The sequence below is a fragment of the Enhydra lutris genome, unplaced genomic scaffold (genome assembly GCF_002288905.1).
Source record: "Enhydra lutris kenyoni isolate GAN:26980312 unplaced genomic scaffold, ASM228890v2 scaffoldscaffold1, whole genome shotgun sequence".
NCBI classification, from domain to species: domain Eukaryota; kingdom Metazoa; phylum Chordata; class Mammalia; order Carnivora; family Mustelidae; genus Enhydra; species Enhydra lutris.
In genome coordinates this window covers 44,811,549-44,831,187 of record NW_019154085.1, presented here as the reverse complement: position 1 = coordinate 44,831,187, position 19,639 = coordinate 44,811,549, and the positions used below count along the sequence as shown (strand labels likewise).

The 19,639-nt window shown below is 42.8% G+C and overlaps 1 protein-coding gene across 2 annotated transcripts in view; it reads right to left on the bottom strand.

Moving 5' to 3' along the window:
• The window catches only part of LOC111144277 (ubiquitin conjugating enzyme E2 F (putative)), a 53,295-nt gene that overhangs the window by 23,519 nt on the left and 10,137 nt on the right, over window positions 1–19,639 (bottom strand). For both annotated transcript variants that reach the window (XM_022498514.1, XM_022498524.1), the window contains exons 3-4: window positions 15,244–15,273; window positions 11,490–11,555 (exon numbers count right to left, since the gene is read on the bottom strand). In XM_022498514.1, coding sequence (XP_022354222.1) covers window positions 11,490–11,555; window positions 15,244–15,273 — 96 coding nt within the window. The remainder of the gene's footprint in view (window positions 1–11,489; window positions 11,556–15,243; window positions 15,274–19,639) is intronic.

Genomic DNA, 19,639 nt, shown 5'->3' with positions numbered 1-19,639 from the left:
TTTGAATGGAGGCACATGGCAGGGCTGTACTTATCCTACACCCAGTTCTGTTAAGGGCAAAATAGGGCGTTATAAATAAAATATCCCAGTTCATACTGGAATGCCTTAAATTCAGACACATGGTAGAGTTTGATGGCAGGGATGATTAGAATTTCACTTGGCACCTTCAATCCCTAGACTACTATCAAAGAACACATTATCCTCACGAGAAGCAAGCAAACAGGGAGCCAACAAGCCACAGGCACAGCATCTTCTTCCACCCCGGTGACTGGCTCCATGCCTCACCTAACTGCTAGGATTTAAACTCAGAAAAGAGGTGGCTGATGGTACATCTTAGAAATAAGTAAGACTTCTCCTGCGAGTGAGTCTGACTGATGACTGGGCTGACGATTAGAACTGGTTCTGCCCATTTATGCACTGGAGATAATTCTGATAAACTGAATGAGCTAATCTGCAGTTTCAAGCTTTTGAGAAAATATAAAGCATACATTCTTATATTGATAAAGGTATGACAAAATCAGTATCACAAAATTCTCAACTCTTGCTGAGAATTTCAGGTAAAATGACAGATGTTTCTAAGTGAAGACAGGTCTAATGGTCAGTTGACAGGTCTTGGGAAAGCGGTTTTGGTAAATGCCTCAGAAACTGTGATGCTAAGGGACTCTGACGACTGTGCTTGGAAAGCCTTCTCCAAGTCAGGTGGGTTCCAATTCTCTGCTTTCAACAAAATGTAAGGACCCTCCTCAGTAATCAACAAAAAGATCAACAAAATATCTTTTATGATATTTTTGGCCTCTAATTTTGAATTCCAAGGACGGAATGTCATAGCTATAACAAAACACCTTCCAGGCCTGTCTGAACAAGCAGTCCTCAGTGTCTACATCTACAGAAACAAAACAAAGAAAACTGATACTGAACCCTTTTTTCTAGCATAAAGTCATTCATTCACAAATACATCAACTAAACCAGAGAAACATGCTAATAACTCCATCATTCACAGATACATGAAATGCTATTTTATGTTTAATAACCATCAAAGCTTGCAACATATTATTTAAAGTCATTATTCATTCAACAATTATTTGATGAGTGCTTATGATGTGCCACACACTGGTGACATGCCCTTACAAAGCTTACATTCTAGTGGAAGAGAGACCAAAAAAATAAGGAAATCATATAATAGAAGGCGAAAGAGCTAAGGGAGTAGGAGCTGTGATTTTAAGTAGGGCGGTCAGAGAGCGCAAAGGCCTAAAGAAAGAAGGCCACTGGGGTGAAGAACACTCCAGGCGGGGGGTTGCAGGTGGGGGGGGAGCTGAGGCTCAAGAGGCCACTGTGAGAGTGCTGGCTTTTATGCAGAGGGAGACAGGGAGCCATGGGAGGGGTCTGAGCAGAGGAGGGACAGGCTGGAGGCCCTGTGAGGCTATTTGCTACCGTGACCCTGGTGAGACAATAAGCTGTTAGGACCAGGGTGGAAGCAGTGAAATGGGAATACTCTGATGGGAGACACACCAGCGTTTGCTGACAGATTAGGTGAGAGGTGGGGAACAAGGAGCCACAGAAGAGCTGAGCTCTCTGACCTTGCAATGCCAAGGGCAGGGTTGCCACCAGAAGATAAAAAGGCTATGAGGGGCACCCTACACCAAGTTCCACGTCAGACATGTGACTCTGAGGTTTCGTGTCAACACTCAAGCGGAGGTGTCCATCGGCAGCAGAAACATCATTCTGGAGAGTGTGGGAGGTTGGGGCTGATTGAGATTATCTGGGAGCTGTTCAGTAGACAGAAGCACTCAGATTTCATGAGTGGACTATGGAGGTCCAAGGACAGGACAGAGTCTGAAGGGCCCCCACCTGGAAGGGTGAGGAGAGGAGCCAGGAGGAGCAGCTGGCACCATTAGAGGAAGACCAGGAGCCAGGACTGGTGCAAACAATGACTAACAACCATTCAAAAGAAAATGCTTAAGGCCTAAGAGTCTTAAAGAAACTTTCAAAATAATTTTTAAATATACATATACATGTGTATGTATAAATAAATATCTGTATTTTTATAGAATAGGACAGGGTGACAAAATACTTAGCAGAAAAATGTTTACACTGAGATAAAATTCTATAGGACATGTGGAATAAAACAAAGAGTGCCAGGAGAAAAGGCAGCATCGACCACTTTCCAATCACTGCAGTAGAGCTTGCTCATGTTTCTCCAAAAATGCACGATAGTGGGTGTATCCATTTAGTTCTACTGGAAACATTTTAAAGAGCAATATAATACTTTTGTCTAAAAATGTCAATATTTACAGCACACTGTAAATTATACTGTATGCACATTTTAAACCTAAAAGGGAGAGCACAGCACCGTCCCCGCCAAGATGAGCTTACAGGCTGGGGCCAGCAGACTTGTTCTGTAAAGAGGCAGACAGCAAGCACTTAGGCTTCGGGCCATAAGTCTCTGTAACGCATCTTCTCTTGTTTGTTTTTTCATAGCTCTTTAAAAATGTAAAAGTCATTCTCAGCTTGAGGGACATACAAAAACTGGCCCTGGGCAAGTTTTGGCTCACCTTTGGGATGGAGTCTAGTGCACAGACCCCAACATGAAAATGCACAAAGACAAAGGGCGCCAGGGTGGCGGGGGTGGGGGGGGGGCTCAGTTAGTTAAGAGTCTGCCTTTGGCGGGCACCTGGGTGGCTCAAAGGGTTAAGCCACTGCCTTCGGCTCAGGTCATGATTCCAGGGTCCTGGGATCGAGTCCTGAGTAGGGCTCTCTGCTCAGCAGGGAGTCTGCTTCCCTCTCACTCTCTCTCCCTGCCTCTTCGCCTACTTGTGATCTCTCTCTATCAAATAAATAAATAAAATCTTAAAAAAAAAAAAAAAAAAAAAAGAGTCTCCCTTTGGTTCGGGTCATGACCACGGGGTCCTGGCCGATCAAGCACCACACTGGGCTCCCTGCTCAGTGGGGAAGTCTGCTTCTCCCTTTCCCTCTGATGATCCCCCTCCCCATGCTCATGCTCATGTGCTCTCTCTCTTTCAAATAATTAAAAATAAAATCTTTTTTTTTTTTTTTAAGATTTGTTAGGTATTTGTCAGAGAGAGAGAGACAGAGACAGAGACAGAGACAGAGCACAGTCAGGGGGAGCAGCAGACAGAAGGAGAAGCAGTCTCCTTGCTGAGCAGGGAGCCTGACGTGGGACTCAACCCCAGGGGCCTGAGCTAAGGCAGGCGCTTAAGGGACTGAGCCCCCCTGGCATCGCAATAAAAATAAAATCTTAAAAAGAAAAAATACACAAAGAAACTGTGGAGCTGACCTGTGTGACACAATGCACATGAAGCTGGCTCACTGCAGAGGGGAAGAAGCTGCTGTGGCTTGGACTACTCAAGGGAAACCTGGGGGATACACTGTTAGGTACAACCTGAAATCATGATGACAACCATTACAATATTAAGCACACAGACACAGGGAGCATGGACCACACGGTCACTGACCCAGTCACCACAGTGCAGTGGGACGGGCACAACAACACTGCTTCAAAGAAGAAACTGGGGCATGTGCAGTAAGTACCTGGCTGCAGCCCCACGGCTAGGAGGGGCACAGCCACTGCTAATCAGGCTGTCTCAATGGGAATTGAGGATGAGCAGGGCAGAGGAGGGGAAGACAAAGAGACAGTATCCATTAGAAGGCGGACTGGGAGCAGAGTCGCAAACAGGACTGGCATGAGCCAGCTATGGCAGATGTGCAGCCTGAAGCCAGCCAGGGAGGTGGGCAGGTGCTTGGTGGTGACATGGGGTTACGAACCAGCAAGGAGCCGCAGACAGACACTGAGTCAGCTGTCATGAAAAGAGGCTGAGATTTAGAGGAAACCATGGGCATAACACAAGGAAAGAAACAGTAACAATGAAAAAGAAGCAAATAAAACATCAACAGGTAAAAAAAATAGTATCTGAAATGAAAATTTCACTGGATGTGGTCCATAGTAAATCAGACCCTGCAGAAATAGGAATTACCCACCATGAAGCAGAGAAAAAAGTGAGCAAAGCTAAAAATTTGTGACCCAATGAAGGTATAGTTTCCATGCAGAGGTAATATATATGCCAGAGTCCCAAGAAGGGGTTTCAGAAAAAATATTTAAAGAAATGTTGATCAAATTATTTCTAAGTTTCATGAAAACCAAACTCACAGATCCAGCAAGCTCAACAAGCCCAGGTGAGGTCAACGATCACATCAAAGCACATAACAGTCAAACTGCTAAAAATGTGGTAAAGAGACTCTTAAAAGCAACCAGAGAATAAAAGGCACATCACATAATGTTGAACAAAGAATCAGCACTAACTCAGAAGGCAGCAGGAAAGTGATGCTGAAACCGTCACCAGCAGGCTGCGCTACAGACGAATCCAAGGGTGTTCTTCAGGCAGAAGGAAAGTTAACAGGCGGAAACTCAGACCTACCACAAGGAGTGAAGGTCATTGGGAGTCAGTATGTTGGTAAACACAGAAAGAAAGCAGACTGTCTAAAGCTGGGTTACAACATACGTAAAGGAGACATGAAAACTAGAAAATGAAGGCTGGGGTGGGAAAATGGAAATATCTTGTTATCTGTCCAAGCTTCCACCTTCAGAACTGGAAAAAGAAGAATTAAACTGAAAACAGGCCGAAGGAAGGTAATAAAGATATGAGCAGGAAAAAAAAAAATACGTTAGGGGAAAATCAGTGCAACCAAAAGCTGGTTCTCTGCAGAGACTAAAACCAATAATCCTCTAGCTAACCTGATTAAGAAAAAAGAAAACATTTTCAATAGGAATTAAAGTGTGATTATCACACAGACTCCACAGAATTTTATAGGGCAAGATATTAAGAACAACCTTACATCAACAAATGTGAAAGACATGAAAGACATAAATTACCAAAGCTCACTTGAGAATGAATAACCAAAATAGCTCTCCACCTACTAAAGAAACTGTATTCATGCTTAAAATGTTACCACAAAAACAAAAGACAACATTCCAGAGCTAGGGGGCCTCCCTGGTGAATTCTACCGATGATGAGTACAGAACCGATACTAACTCTTCATACACTGTCCTGGAAAGAGAAGGAAGCATGTCCTTCATTCAGGGAGAGAGCAACAGAAGGGGAGAAACAAGACCCTTGTCCAGCACCATACGGAAAACAAACTAAAAATGGATCACAGACCAAACTGTAATATCTAAAGCTAAAAAACTACTTTAAAAAAATAGGAGGAGGTCTTATTTCTTAGAGCTCTTAGGGCACAGAAAGCACAGTGCTCTGTATTTGCTTATATGGTTACTGTAGGTGAATTACTACTACAGTAATTCACCACAAACTCGGTGGCTTAAACAACACGAATTTACTAACTTTTGTTGGTCACAAATCCTAAATAGGTAGCATGGGGCTAAAATCAGGGAGTGGGCAAGGCTGCGTTCCTTTCAGGGAGCTCTGGGGAAATTCTGTTTCCTTCAGTTTTCAGCTTCAAGAGGCTCTTCTTCCTCCACCTTCAAATTCAGTGACGGCCAATGGGAACTACGACACACGGCAACACACGGCGGAATCTCGAGAGCCCTGTGCTAAGTGAAAGAAGCCAGATACGAAAGCTACATACTTTCACACCATTTATACGGCATTCTGGAAAAGGCACAATGATGGGGACGATGGCTGCTAGGGGCCAGGGAACCTTTCTGAGCTGAGAGAAACATCCTGTACCTAGACTGTCCTGGTGGTTACACACTGTGTTTGTTAAAATGCAGAAAACACCCCAGAACAGTGAACTGTCAATCAGATCTCTGCTACACAATTTCTGAAAAAGATTAAAAAACAAAAAACAAAACAAAAAAAAACTTGCTCTTATCACCTGACCCAGTAATTCCATTGCCCAGGGAAACAAAGACATAATGGCAAAGACCTGCACACAAAGGTTTTTATAGCAGCTTTACACACAATGGTTCCAAAGTGGAAACAACACAAAGGTTTATCAACCGGTGAACTGATAAACTGGTATATACATATAGGATAGAATACAGTTCATCAAAAAAAAAAAAAAAAGAGAGAGAGAGAGATACAAAATACTGATTAATGCTACAACACAGGTGAAACTCAAAAGCATTATGCATTAAAAATGTACTTACACCTCAACCAATATTGCGTTGAAAAGTTTTTTTAAATCAATGATCTACGTTTCCACCTTAAGAAAGTAGAAAAAGGGGGCACCTGGGTGGCTCAGTAAGTTAAGCGACAGACTCTTGATTTCAGCACAGGTCAGATCTCAGGGTGGTGAGATCGAGTCCTGCATCAGGCTCTGTGCTCAGCACAGAGTCTGAGATTCTTTCCCCTTCTGCCCCTCCCCTACTCGCACATATGCCTGTGTGGTCTCTAATAAACAAAATCTTTAAAAAAAAGGGTGGGTGTAGAAAAAAAAAAGCAAATTAAACCCAAAATATAAGGGATGAAATAATAAAGAACAGAAATCAATGATATGCACAAATAACTGAGAAAAACAAAAGTGAATTCTTTGCAAAGATCAACTGGCTAAACCTCGAGCTAACATGATCAAGAAAAAGAAGATCCAAATTACCAATATCAGGAATGAAAAAGGGGACATCAGTACAGATCTTATATACAGTAGTGGAGTAAGAGAATATTCTGAACTTCTATATCAATAAATTCTACAATTTAGGTGAAACAGACAAATTCCTTGGAAGAAAAAAATTACCAAAGCTGACTTAAACACAGATGAATAACCCTGTATCTATTTTAAAGTAAAAACTTTCCAGAAAGAAAACTCTAGGTCCAGACTATTTAACTGGTGAATTCTACCAGATATTTAAGGAAGAAATAATACCAATCCTACACAAACTCTCAGCAAACAAGAGGAAACACTTCATTTATTCTACCAAGCTAGCATTGCTGATGCCAAAACCAGACAAAATAATCACAAGAAAAATACAAACCAACATTCCTCATTAATATGGACATAAAATTCTATATCAAAATATTAACAAATTTAATCCAGCAATAGAAAGAAAATGGATAATATATCACGGCCAACTGGGGCGTATGGCAGGAATATAAGGTTGGTTTACCATTCATAACTTAAATGTATTTTACCATATAAAATAAAGGAGAAAAAAATCATATGATCATATCAATTGGTACAGAAAAAAGTATTAGAAAGAACTGAACACAAATGATACAAACTCTCAGCAAATGAGAAAAAAAAGGTAACTCTTCAACCTGAAAAGGACATATTTAAAAAAAAAACCCAGAGATAACATCATATTCAGTTAGTAATAAGCGCTTCTCCCCCAGGATTAGGAACAAGGCAAAGACGTGCTCTCACCTATTCAACACCATACTGGAGGTCACAGCCAGTGCAGTAAGAAAAAGAAATTAAAGGCATACATACTGGTAAGAAAGAAGTAAAAACGTCTTTATTACAGATGCAATGATCCTTTTTTTTTTTTAAGATTTTATTTATTTGGCAGAGAGACAGCAACAAAAGGAAAACAAGCAGGGGGAGTGGGAGAGAAGAAGCAGGCCTCCCGCTAAGCAGGGAGCCTAATGTGGGGCTTGATCCCAGAACCCAAGCCAAAGGCAGACACCTAGTGACTAAGCCACCCAGGCACTCCCAGATGCAAGGATCACAGATATAAAAATCCCAAGAATATGTTAAGAAGCTACTAGAACTTAGGGGCACCTGGGTGGCTCAGTGGGTTAAAAGCCTCTGCTTTCAGCTCAAGTCATGGTCCCGGGGTCCTGGGATTGAGCCCCGATCGGGCTCTCTGTTCAGCGGGGAGCCTGCTTCCTCTTTCTCTGCCTGCCTCTCTGCCCGCTTGTGATCTCGCTCTGTCAAATAAATAAATAAAATCTTTAAAAAAAAAAAAAAAGAAACTACTAGCAAGATGACAGGACATGTAATCAATATATTAAACAATCAATTGTACTTTTATATAATTAGTAACAAGTAAAATGGAAATTTAAAAAATACCATTTACAACAGCTTAAAAAGAACAAGAAATACTTGGTGTTATATTTGCAAGACCTATACACTGGAAAGTACAAAAACACTGCTAAGAGACAGTAAGGAAACTCTAAGTAAGTAGAGACATTCACGTGCTAATGCATGGCAAGACTCACTGTGAAGATGCCATTTCCCACAGAACTGATCTATAAAGTCAACACCATCTCAGTCAAAATCCCAGCATTGGAGAAATGCAAATTAAAACCACATCGAAATACTATTCATATCCAAATACTGAGAAATATGTAGAACAACTGGAATTTCTCATACATTGCTGGTCAATGTATAGTACAACCCCTTCAGAAAGTTCTTAAAAAGCTAAACATAGATCTTCCTGTGACTCAGAAATTTCACTTGTAAGTGGAATTAAAGAGAAAATGAATGAACGAGTGAATATAGGAGTATAAAAAGGATGGTATGAAAATGCTAATAGCAGTTATATTCCTAATAGCAAAAAGCTGGAAAGAATTCAAATGCCCATAAATTGGAAAATGAGCAATTATGGCATACTCATAAAATAAAAAGAAGCCACTGATACAACACATATGAATTTTAAAACAACTTATATGAAAGAGGTCAGAGAAAAGAGTACATATATAAGATTCCATTCATATGAAATTCAAGAACTGACAAAAGTCATTTATGCTAACAAATCAGAAAGGAATTTTGGGTGGGTAGCCAGGGGTAAGGAATTGCCTGCAGAGGCAGAAGGGAATTTTGGAAATGTTGGAAATATCTTTACTAGGGTTGTGGTTACATAGGTGTACACACTTTTTCAAATTAAGACACAGTCCAAATTAGTACATTTTATTGTTTATTATCTTATACCTCAGTAAAAATCTACTTAAAAAGTAAAAACTAAAATTAAAAATATTGTTATTTAAGTCCCTGTTCCTCTCTGCCTAAAAGCTCCAAGTCACAGTGGGGCAGGCTGAGGGGACCCCCCCCACCCCCCGCCAAGTTAGCTAAGCAACAGGTTTTCACAGGGTCCTTCCAACTTCACCAAGACTCCCAGGAGTATCTCAGCAAGTCTCTAAGTGTTTGCTTTTTCTCAATTCGTTTCACTTACTAGTATTTTTTCTTACTTTGTGAGTTGATGTGGAGAGTTTTTCCCCTCTTAAATTCAGTTCTTTTCTTTTCCTCTACCACCAAAATACATGTCCATCTTTTCTCCGAAGAGTACATTTATTCCTAAGCACAAAAACAGTCTGAAAACAAAACTATGACAATGTTACCGAGTATTAACAGGAACTAACTTGCCAGGAGCCATGTGAAAAAGAGTTTTGAGTTTCAACTACTGATACAGATCTCCCATTCTGACCATCCAAACATCTAGAACTTACTAATGCTGAGCGTGCCCACTACTGGAGGCTGCTAGTGTGCCACTTTCCAAACCCTCCGCTTCACACCTGGTTAAAACTTCTATCAGTCAGGCAGGTCTCTACAGTTTCTTCCCAATACTAAGAGGAGTAGGACTCCAAAAAGCTGTTTTAAGACAAGTTTTTAGGGTTGGCAAGTTTTTAGGGTTGGCAGATCTCTGCCATGTTTCTCTTAATAACAAAGGGCAGGAACCACAGCAGCCTTCTGACGCACTAACACCACAAACAATGGGCATACACACGGCATTGGAAGTACAGGCTGAGCACACAGCTCAGTGTGATAACTGTGTCCGTGATGTACACGATTATACAAATATTACAAATTACAAATATAAATGCTAAAGTACTAAATAGTTACAGACACCAAAACACAAGTTACTTTTTAATTTGATGGGACAGTGAATATCAAAACAACAGCAACTGTGGTTCACTTTTAAGAACAATAAGAACATAGAAGATGGTGTCATAATCTCAGTAATCATAACATCCATGTAATTCCGTAAAAAAAGCAAAAGCAAAAGGAGAAACTCTTATTCAGAAGCTGGACTTGACACAAACCCATGTAAGATGTTAACAAGCCCAGCAAACTCAAAAAAGGTTTCTGAGTGGCCGGGAAGGACCACGGAGCCCACACCTGGGCAGGGAGCAGAGCAACAGTATCTCTACCAGCCACTGAAAATGCCCTAGAAACGCAGAGGGGAGTAAACACGTTTACTACAAACACACAGTCTAAGACCACTTAGTACACACAGAACCAATCTCAACCACCACAATAATTTCTGAAAATACTCTGCATTACTCAGCAGTAATAGTAAATGATGTTCGGAATGGTGACCCTGAGTTACCAAGAAATACTAAAGTGCTCAATATCCCTTGCTAAAAACAGCACAATGCACCATGTTTTATGAAGGTGGCCAAAGAATGGTTACAATTTTCATCACTTCCTAGCTTAAAGTCCTGAGCTACGGTTATCTCTCGACATCAGGCGTGTGCAACGCCCGACCTCTACCAGCTGTGCTCTGATATTAACTCCCTCCCGGTGCCTTCCTAGTGTAAATGGTACCAGATTGGGTTTATGGACATGTCTGGATATGTCTGTAGAACCTAACTACACAGACCAAATGAGTTTTTAAGTTTTCAAGCACATTTTGAAAATGGGATTTCTCCTGTTATTATAAAACATCTTCCACAGAAAATAATCCATCCTACCTGCAGGGAGACAATCGTCAGGTCTTATTTGTGGGTTCATTATCGCCTACTGAAATTCTGTATTCTCTTGCACTTTCTAATTAGCTAGTGATTCATTATTCTCAGTTGCTCATTCCCGTTTCATCCCCCAAATAAAATAACACCCTCCATTTCCTCCACAACCTACCCCACCTACCCTTCCCCACCTACCCCACAGCAGTACCGGCTGCCCACAGCATAGCACCCTCTGCCCAACATAAACACCGGTGGTCCATGCCAGGCTACACTCTGCTAACACTCAAAGCTGAACGGCGGCAAGAAAAAACCCAAGTCCTCCATCTTGCTGCCTGGTCCGACCTAGGAGGGACAGGTTACTGCCCCGGAGCACCCGGAGCTTGGAGACTTACCAGTCCTAATGAGGGCAGCTGTTAATCTGCTTACCTCCCTGTGCCAGACCCTGGGCTGCAATGCTTCACACCCATTATCTATTTAATCACCATAAGCGTCCCGTGAGATAGGTTCTATTTGGTCCCCACTTTCTAGCTGGGTGGGCTGTGCAAAGAGGCAAATGAACCATGACCACACTGCCATGAAATGGCAGAGCAGGATCAGAACCCAGTTATGATTTCAAAGCCCACACTCTTCACCGTACTAACAGCTTCTGTGGCCCTTCACTCCAGTAATTAAAGCTATACTTCATTTCCAAGTATACACCGAATGCCACAGATTCCCTGTATTCAGCTTTCTTGACTGCAAAGCACTTATCTTGTCTTCGTGTGGAATAGTTGTAACTGTCATCACTTTCAAAAGTGAGAGGATAAATCAAGCCAAAGGTTCTAGATTGGGCAGCCTTTCAGCTTTGCTGTCTGAAAATCACTTTAACACTTAAGTATGTAAGAATATTACCTGGGGTTACAGTTAGCTGAAAGCAATGTAGCTTGTTTGGATCAGGAAAATGCACCTTACATGTACCTGCAAAAGAAACAGCACATCAGGAAGGTCTGAGAGCTGGCAGCAGTCCTTATGTGGAGGCTGACCTTGAAACACACACATGGAGTTGAAGGAGTTTGTAGACGCCGCCCTGCTCTTGGTTTGACAAATATTCGTGCCATTGTGCTAAAATTGCAAACCAGTGATTTTGCCATATAGTCTTTTACTTGCCAATTCCAAATTGAGATGGTTTCTTTCAACTTTTAAACAGTCACTAAAAATTGAGGTCTTTCCATTAACTTCAAGAATTATGCTAGTTTACTTTGAAAAGAGAAAAACACATCTCAAGGAGATGAACACATGTGGGTAAGGCAAACTAAACATGGCAAAACCAGAAGAACCCAGGCCAAACTTCTGGGCTGTTCACCCACCACCATCCTTATTCATACCCACCATAGTAAACTGAAGTTCAAAAGAAGGGTGCCCATGAAGTTAACTCACACCTAGAGTTTACCATGGCATTAAAAAGGAGGGGAAAAATGTCTTCACAGACCAACTGGTAGCTAAGTTTGCTTTGCTGGTGAAATAATGCTCTGCTCAGAGGGCAACACCCTACGTCCAATGCACCACATCCGAAGGGGTCTGGGGAATCAGGACAAGGCGTTCTCACTGGGAAAAGAGCTAAGGGCTAGTGGCACAGACAGAGCAACTGGCTAAATCTGCTTCCTTCAAACAAATGATACCGAAGAATGGTAAATACACAAGGAATAAATAGCCACTAAATTGGGGATGAATATATGTAGAAATTGTCTATTATTTTATAAACTCAGGAAATATGCTAAACTCCTTGGGTCACTTTCTGACTTTATTCTTTACAAGTCCCACCACTGAAAATATTTGTCTAGTTTTACAATGGTATGAAATTTCATCAAAATAGGACGATTCAAATTAGACTTAGATACGGCCCTTAGAGATCATCTAGTTCAATGTCCTTAAGCATGAAGTAACACAAAGATCCAGAGAGGTTCAGCGACCAGCCCAGGATCACACAGGTTATCAACAGAAGGTTTGTTCCCAAATTAAAGACGAGTTCATGGCTCTTCTCCCTATACCACACCTCATTTCATTACTTCATGAACATGCCAGGCATGAGGCATAAAAACCACACAGAACAACTGTTAATAGGGCTTTTCTTTTTTCTTTTTTTTTGCCAATCCCTCAGAAAATCATTGTAGAATAAAAGGTAACTTAATCTAGAAGAGTGAGAAGGGGTCTTAGAGATTACATTGTCACATTTTTTATTTTAATAAATAATGAAGCCGGAAGCCATGAAGTTCAAGACTTTTGCCCGAACCACATATGTGAACAGTATATGGGCTTCATTTCTCTTAATCTTTTTTTTTTTTAAAGATTTTTATTTATTTATTCAACAGACAGAGATCATGAGTACGCAGAGCGGCAGGTGGGGAGGGGCGGGAAGCAGGCTCCCTGCTGTGCAGAGAGCCCAATGTGGGGCTTGATCCCAGGTCCCTGAGATCATGACCTGAGCCACAGGCAGAGGCTTAACCCAATTAGCCACCCAGGCACCCCCATTTCTCTTAATCTTGACTTGAAATGAGAAATGCTGTCTTTCCAGTGAGATCCATGCAACAGAAATGCAGGACAAGGGCTTAGGGAATGTCTCACTGATTGGCGGAAGCAGCATTCCTTTGTTTTCATACCCGGCATTCTCCTTCATTTCAGGAGAAGGATAAACATAGAAATCTATCCTTCTAGAACAGATTGGCCCCCCAATAATAAAGAAGTTACCAAGGGAGATTAACAATCAATACAAGTACTGAAAAGAATCAAACATTTTAAAGCTCAAAAAGGTCTTAACAACAACAACAAAAAATTTAGAGACTGGTTTTGTTTTAGTTCAAAGCTTTTCCTCTGTCTGCAGTCATGGGCTAACATCTTATAATTCCATCTATCTGAAAGAGGTATTTTTTGCCAACAGAGAAACGTCTCTGAATTTGCATATACACAGCTCCAAACAAGTTCTGAATGACTGTTAAGTAGCACTGCTACATAGCAAGGTTATTTTGTTTTCTTGTTAATGTTTTAGAGATATTATTAATACTAGGTAAGATACTAGAGAGTTCTTCTTTGGTGGCTTCTTGTTTCCTCTTTAGAATAATGAGTTGCATACTTTTGGAAAGCATGGCTTCCTTGTATAAACTAATTTAGACTTCTCCCACTCTGATAGCACAGAGGGCAGGGAGAAAGTGAGAAGAAACAGATAGCATGTGGTCTCTTTAATCAGATACTTTAGCCAGAAATGCTAGGGAGATGTCTTTCGAACCTAAGGTGTTTAGTTAAAATCCTGGTTTGAAAACCAATTACACAGTTTGTTTTTGCAATTTTTTTTTTTAAAGTAGGCTCCCTGCCTAACATGGGGCTTGCACTCATGATCTTGTGCTCAAGAGTGTATGCTCCCCCGACTGACCCAGTGAGGTGTCCCCCCAAAGTTTAACTGTTTTTAAACCAAAATTTCAGAGAAGGTTAAAAATATTCTCTATGGGTTAAAAACCAACAATTTCAGTAAGACTCCTATTTGAGGACAAAATGAACTGTGTGTAAGTAGTAAGTTTTTGTGGTCTTGATTAAATATATGCATGTGTGTATATATATATATATGTACATATAAACCCTTTATGAGAACCCCAAAACACTTCCTTCCAGTTCTGACTAGAAGAAAACTTTGAGATCAAGCAATTCAGGGATTTTTAAGACATTAAGACATTTAAGACATTTTGACTGAGACCCACATTAAGAAACCTATTTAATATCACAACCCACCATTCCCATAGATAAATAGCACACATTAAAAATAATTTTCCAAAAAATATGTGTACTTACCCTTAACAAATGATTTTACAACCGCTTAAGGTCACACCCACTACCACCCGTCTAACTGTAGTTGGTGGCAGGAATGGGCCCTCTCTTCTCTGGGTCAGGTGGGCCGGAGAGACCAAGCTCTCTAGAGCATTCACCCAGACCAGGAGACCCACGTATAAAACATCTCACTCACAGTGATAAACATCCTCAGCCTCAGAACTATTTTTAACCAAACATGATGATAAAAAGTCCTAATTTTAAAAAAATACTAAAATGGCCAAAACTTTCAGGCTTTAATGGTATTACTAAAATTTGGCAAGGGATTAATAATAGGAAAAGAAAAGCAACCCTCTGACACCTCACACAAGCTAACTGCCCAGTAAGCGAACTTGCTCACGAGTGAGAACTGCACAGTGGGTCTGTGCGTCCAAGGGGGGAGGACCAAAGTGAGGACACCTGGTGACATACAGGTGTAGTCACCCCAGCTCATGCACGGAGATGCATTATAGGCAAGCACTTTCTGGACCAAAAAGGTGGCACTGACACTCATGAAAACAGGACCATCTGTCACTGATTTATAGATCTTTTCGCTCAAAGACGACACAGGACAGAACACTATGGAAGAAATACAAAACCCAACCCCGTCCCCTCTCCTGGTAAATATCTCGCTCTCACCTGAACCTCAACAAAATTCTGCTACCTGTCTGCACAAAATTAAAACTTACTCCCAACACACGTGAAAACCAGGCTTTGGGCTATGCAAGGTTATTAAAACATGAAAAAAAAAAAAAAAGCTCCTCCATGCAATGACTTTGCAGCACTTACTGTCTGGGTGGGATGCTATACTTACACGGTAAATTAGCTTCAAGCTCCGCAACCTCTGTGGAAACAAAAAGACTATTGTTAATATCAGTCACGCCTCCACATAAAAGCACCAGCTCTAAACTGGCAACTTCTTCCCCAATGCTGAGGAACAAAAGGGACCAAAGTAACTAACACCTACCCTGGGTCTGATGTTTAGACTTCAAGCCACTGAATTGTTTCAAAGACACAAAGGTACTTGTAGGATGCCAGGAAGTACAGTCACAGGCCCTTGAAATGTACTTAGTATAAACGAAAATCATTCAAATTCACAAAGAAATCACCCACAGATAAACCGGTCACTAAAGTGTTTTTGAAAGTCTTCTTCCCCCGCGTAGCAGAACTGCTGCCCTTGGAATGTGACTTACATATACACCTCGTGTCTCTTACAGTTCTTCCAGACCTGTCTTCCCCTGCGGCTCACCCAGTGAGAGCTTGAACTTCTCCAGTGAGAGAAAACTCTGCCTCCTGCTGGGGCCCCAGGCTGTGCTGTTATCCAGCTATCTGTTAACATCTTGCTTATGGCCCCAGGAAGGGGGGCTTGGAGCCTTGGCCCTTTGAGTCATCACTCATTCAGTGTTTAAGCCCCGCACCCCTTGGCCAGGACAAAGCTGCAACCCCGACTATGACTATTAAGAGCTGAGGTCTGGGGGCACCCAGAAATAAGTGGGCAGGCAAGTCAGTGGTGTCTCAGACATAACAGAATGTGCTCTGGGGTTCTGGGAGCACAAAGACTGCCCCCAGCTGTGGAGACTAGAAAAAGGAGGTCTATGGGCCAGGCTTTAAAGAATAAATAGTATGAAGGCCAGCAGAAGAGGAAGAATGCATTCCCCGAAGCTAAATTAGTGATGTGCAAAAGCACAGAACATAGACAAGCACAGAAACCAGAAGGCACACAATGCAGCCAGAGCAATGGGTACAAAGCAAGAGAGCAACCGGAAACAAGGAGGAAAAACAGGGCCAGGATCTCGGAGGGCCCTCAGTGCCCAGCTTAGGATTCTCAACTTAAATCTGCAGCAGTAGGGAGCAGAGGGACACTTCTGAACAAGCTTCCAAACTTTCAAGAGGACAACTTTAGAAAGGGCAAAGCAGAGACCAGTGACCTGTGAGATGGGGACTCTGCAAGACAGCAAAGGCCTAGCAAAGGCAGGGAGGGTTGTGGTGCCTGAGCGCATGGAGGACAAAAGGATCTGCCAGCTGTGAGGGGCAGGAGGGTCAGAGATGGCAGAGGGCTGACATGCTGGGAAGTCCTGGGAGGAGGAAGCTGAAATCTGGGTGCATGGCTAGGGCCGAGGTGTCCCCGTGGACATGAGACTGACAGAGGGGAGACTAGTGAAAAGAATGAAGTGTGGCAGAGTAGAAGACAAAAGCAAGGGCGTCCCTCATGACAAAAGGTGGAAAAATAGGAGATACGTGGGGGAACACAGTGACTCAGGGGACAGACTGATCCAAGGGAAATGAGGACCCAGTCAAGGCCATCCCATGTGGATCAGACACTGCTGAGGGCACTACAAACAGCAGGAAGGCAGGTGACAGGATGGAAACCAGATTACAAAAAACTAAGAAGCAAATGGGTGGTCAAAATATACAAGCAGTATATATACAAAATATACAAAATATACAAGCACGTCAAGTACAGAGTGGTGGGCAGGAGAGGGCAAGCTGTGCCATCATGTGGTACAGCTGAACATTTAACGCATTAGTGGGAAGACTGGCAGATAGCTCTACTGCGGGGCCAAGGGTTTGAGAGATCCCAGACCTTTAATAGCAGCCATTTGAGAATCTGGGTATAGACAGGGGGCCGACTAACTGTGTTGGCTCTGGGTTCCAGGTATTTAGAATGGGTGCTCAGAAAGGTGCAGTGGGGCAGAGGAGGGAGGAGCTGGGGAATGCAACAGTGCCGTGTGGGCTACAGGGCTCTACCCGATGCTCCTGCCTGGAAGAGACAAAGAGCAGGTCTCTTCAGTGGAGCAGGGCACCGGGAGAGGAGTGACAGTTATCCTCTTGCTGCGTGACTGGCAAAGGAACAAGTTTGTGATGATGTGCAAGCCTGGGAAGCCTGTTTTCTTGGCTGCTTTGTGTTGTGGTACATTTAAAATACAGTCACTTAACAAAACCAAACATAAGTAAGAATCCTATGAACTGATTATTCTTCTTCTAATGACCACAGTGATCTTTAGTTTTGTCTTTCTGACTGGCACGTGCGTTCTTACCCTTCCTTGGAGCAGGACAGGGCACTCACTAAAGACAACCAGGTGCGGCCGAGGGGGGCCGAGACCACAGTGCTAGCGCTCTGATGCGGCCCAGAGCCACGCTCTGCTCCAGCCGCTCACACAAGCATTAGTTTTATCAAAAAAGCCCTCATTTTATCAAATGACTCATTCATTAATCACTTTAAAATAAATGTTCCCTATATAAACTGTATGTTTTTCAACTATATGCATTTGTGTCTTTTATTATAGCATTATTTAGCTTGCTGGTAAGAACTTAGAAAAAACTGTCCTTGGGGGCCCTTGTTTTGAGAGACTGACGTTAGAACTGGCTTTCCCTGGCAAGTCTGTCCCGTCTACAATTGGGAGAACTCTGGGAGTCCAGCTTTAAAGAACACCCAGTGAAATGAAAACATGCTCAGAGGATTTGAGGAGGAGGGGGCCACAAAACAGAAGCAGAATGTTTGAGAAGACCATCTGCTGCCAAAAGATGGGGAAGAGGGAGGTCAGGACACAAGAGGACAGCAAAGCACTGACCAAGCATGTGGTGGTGACCATGCAACCGAACAGACCCCTGCACCAAAGGGATGGGACAGGGGGCAAGAGGCTTATGTCCCCAGGAAGCCTGACTGTTGTGCAGGGAATCTCTGCCCTAGCTGCACATCACTCACATTCGGAGTTTTTTGCTGCACCCCCTCTTTAAAAAATAGCTGTGGTGGGGCACCTGGGTGGCTCAGTGGGTTAAAGCCTCTGCCTTCGGCTCAGGTCATGATCCCAGGGTCCTGGGATCGAGCCCCGCATTGGGCTCTCTGCTCAGCGGGGAGCCTGCTTCCCCCTCTCTCTCTGCCTGCCTCTCTGCCTACTTGTGATCTCTGTCTAATAAATAAAAAAAATTAAAAAAAAATAGATGTGGTAAGGTACAATTTTCTATAAAATAGACCCACTTTTAGTGTACGATTCAGTAATTTTTAGTAAAACCTGCAGTTGTGCATTCATCCCCTTAATTCAGTACCTGCTAAGCTTTTCACACTGCTCGTCCTACACAGATCCATCCCACCAGAAGTCTGATGGGGAACCTAGGCCTCTGAAGTTCTTTCTCTCCCCGGGTTTCAGAAACTGCTACAAGATATTTGGCCGTGTTAAAATATCCCCACACAGCTATTTACGTAGATGGATTTAATAACTTCACTTTGTCGTCTAGAATTCAAGTCCAAAGATGAGCTTATGCTTGCATTTCCAGGTACAGTGTTAGTCAAGGGGAGTGGACAAGGGCTAGCAGAGCCCCACCACAGTCAGGGCCTCCACAGGCTTCGGGTCCAAGAGCAGGCAAGACATACAATCTTGGGAGCACAAGACTTCCAGTAAAGATACTCAGCACTTCAGTTCAGTCCAGTGCAGAAGATCAAAGAGCCACATACCCTCATGGCATTGTCACAAATGACACACAGGTTCACTACACTTCAAATGATGGCAAATAAGAATTCATTAATATCAGTAGCTATCGCCTTAGAATCTAGGTACAAGAAGTCTATATGGCCAAAGAAACAACGAATTGCTTCACATGCCTGAGAGGCCTCTTTGCAAAGCAGCAGCCCTTCCCTGTGTGACCTCACTGACTGCAGGACACAACTCCTCCCTGTAAAATAGCAAGAAGTTCGGGTATTTTTAACCTGCTAAAGTCTCGCCTGTTCCAAGATGCTAACACCTCTACCCCTCAGCAGCCCAGCCTTTCTGGGGGGCACCTTGCACAATTCTGAGGCTGCACAACTTCCTTCTGAGAAATTAGACTCTTTTCCTTTCTAACTAAAGAGCAAACCACAGAGCCCACTTGAAGCAGACTGCCCTTAGATATCAGATTACAAAATCCACCCAATGACCACAGTGGCCCCCACATGGCACATCTTCTCCGTTTTCTGCCACAGGCTCCTCACAACACAGTGCTCTTGTTTCTCCACTGGCTGCTCCTCAAATCGCGTTCTTCATGGCAAGGGCTGTATAGTCTGACCCAGCCCCACAACCCCGGTACTTGACCCTGGGCTTGCCACACACAGGGTGCTCAGGAAACACTTAACAAATAAGTACTCTCAACAGCAAGCTGCCCAAGCTTCTGGTGTGCCTGTCCTGAGATGTGAGAAGCCTTTCCCCTTGTGTAGCTGGCCCAATGCATTCCAAAGC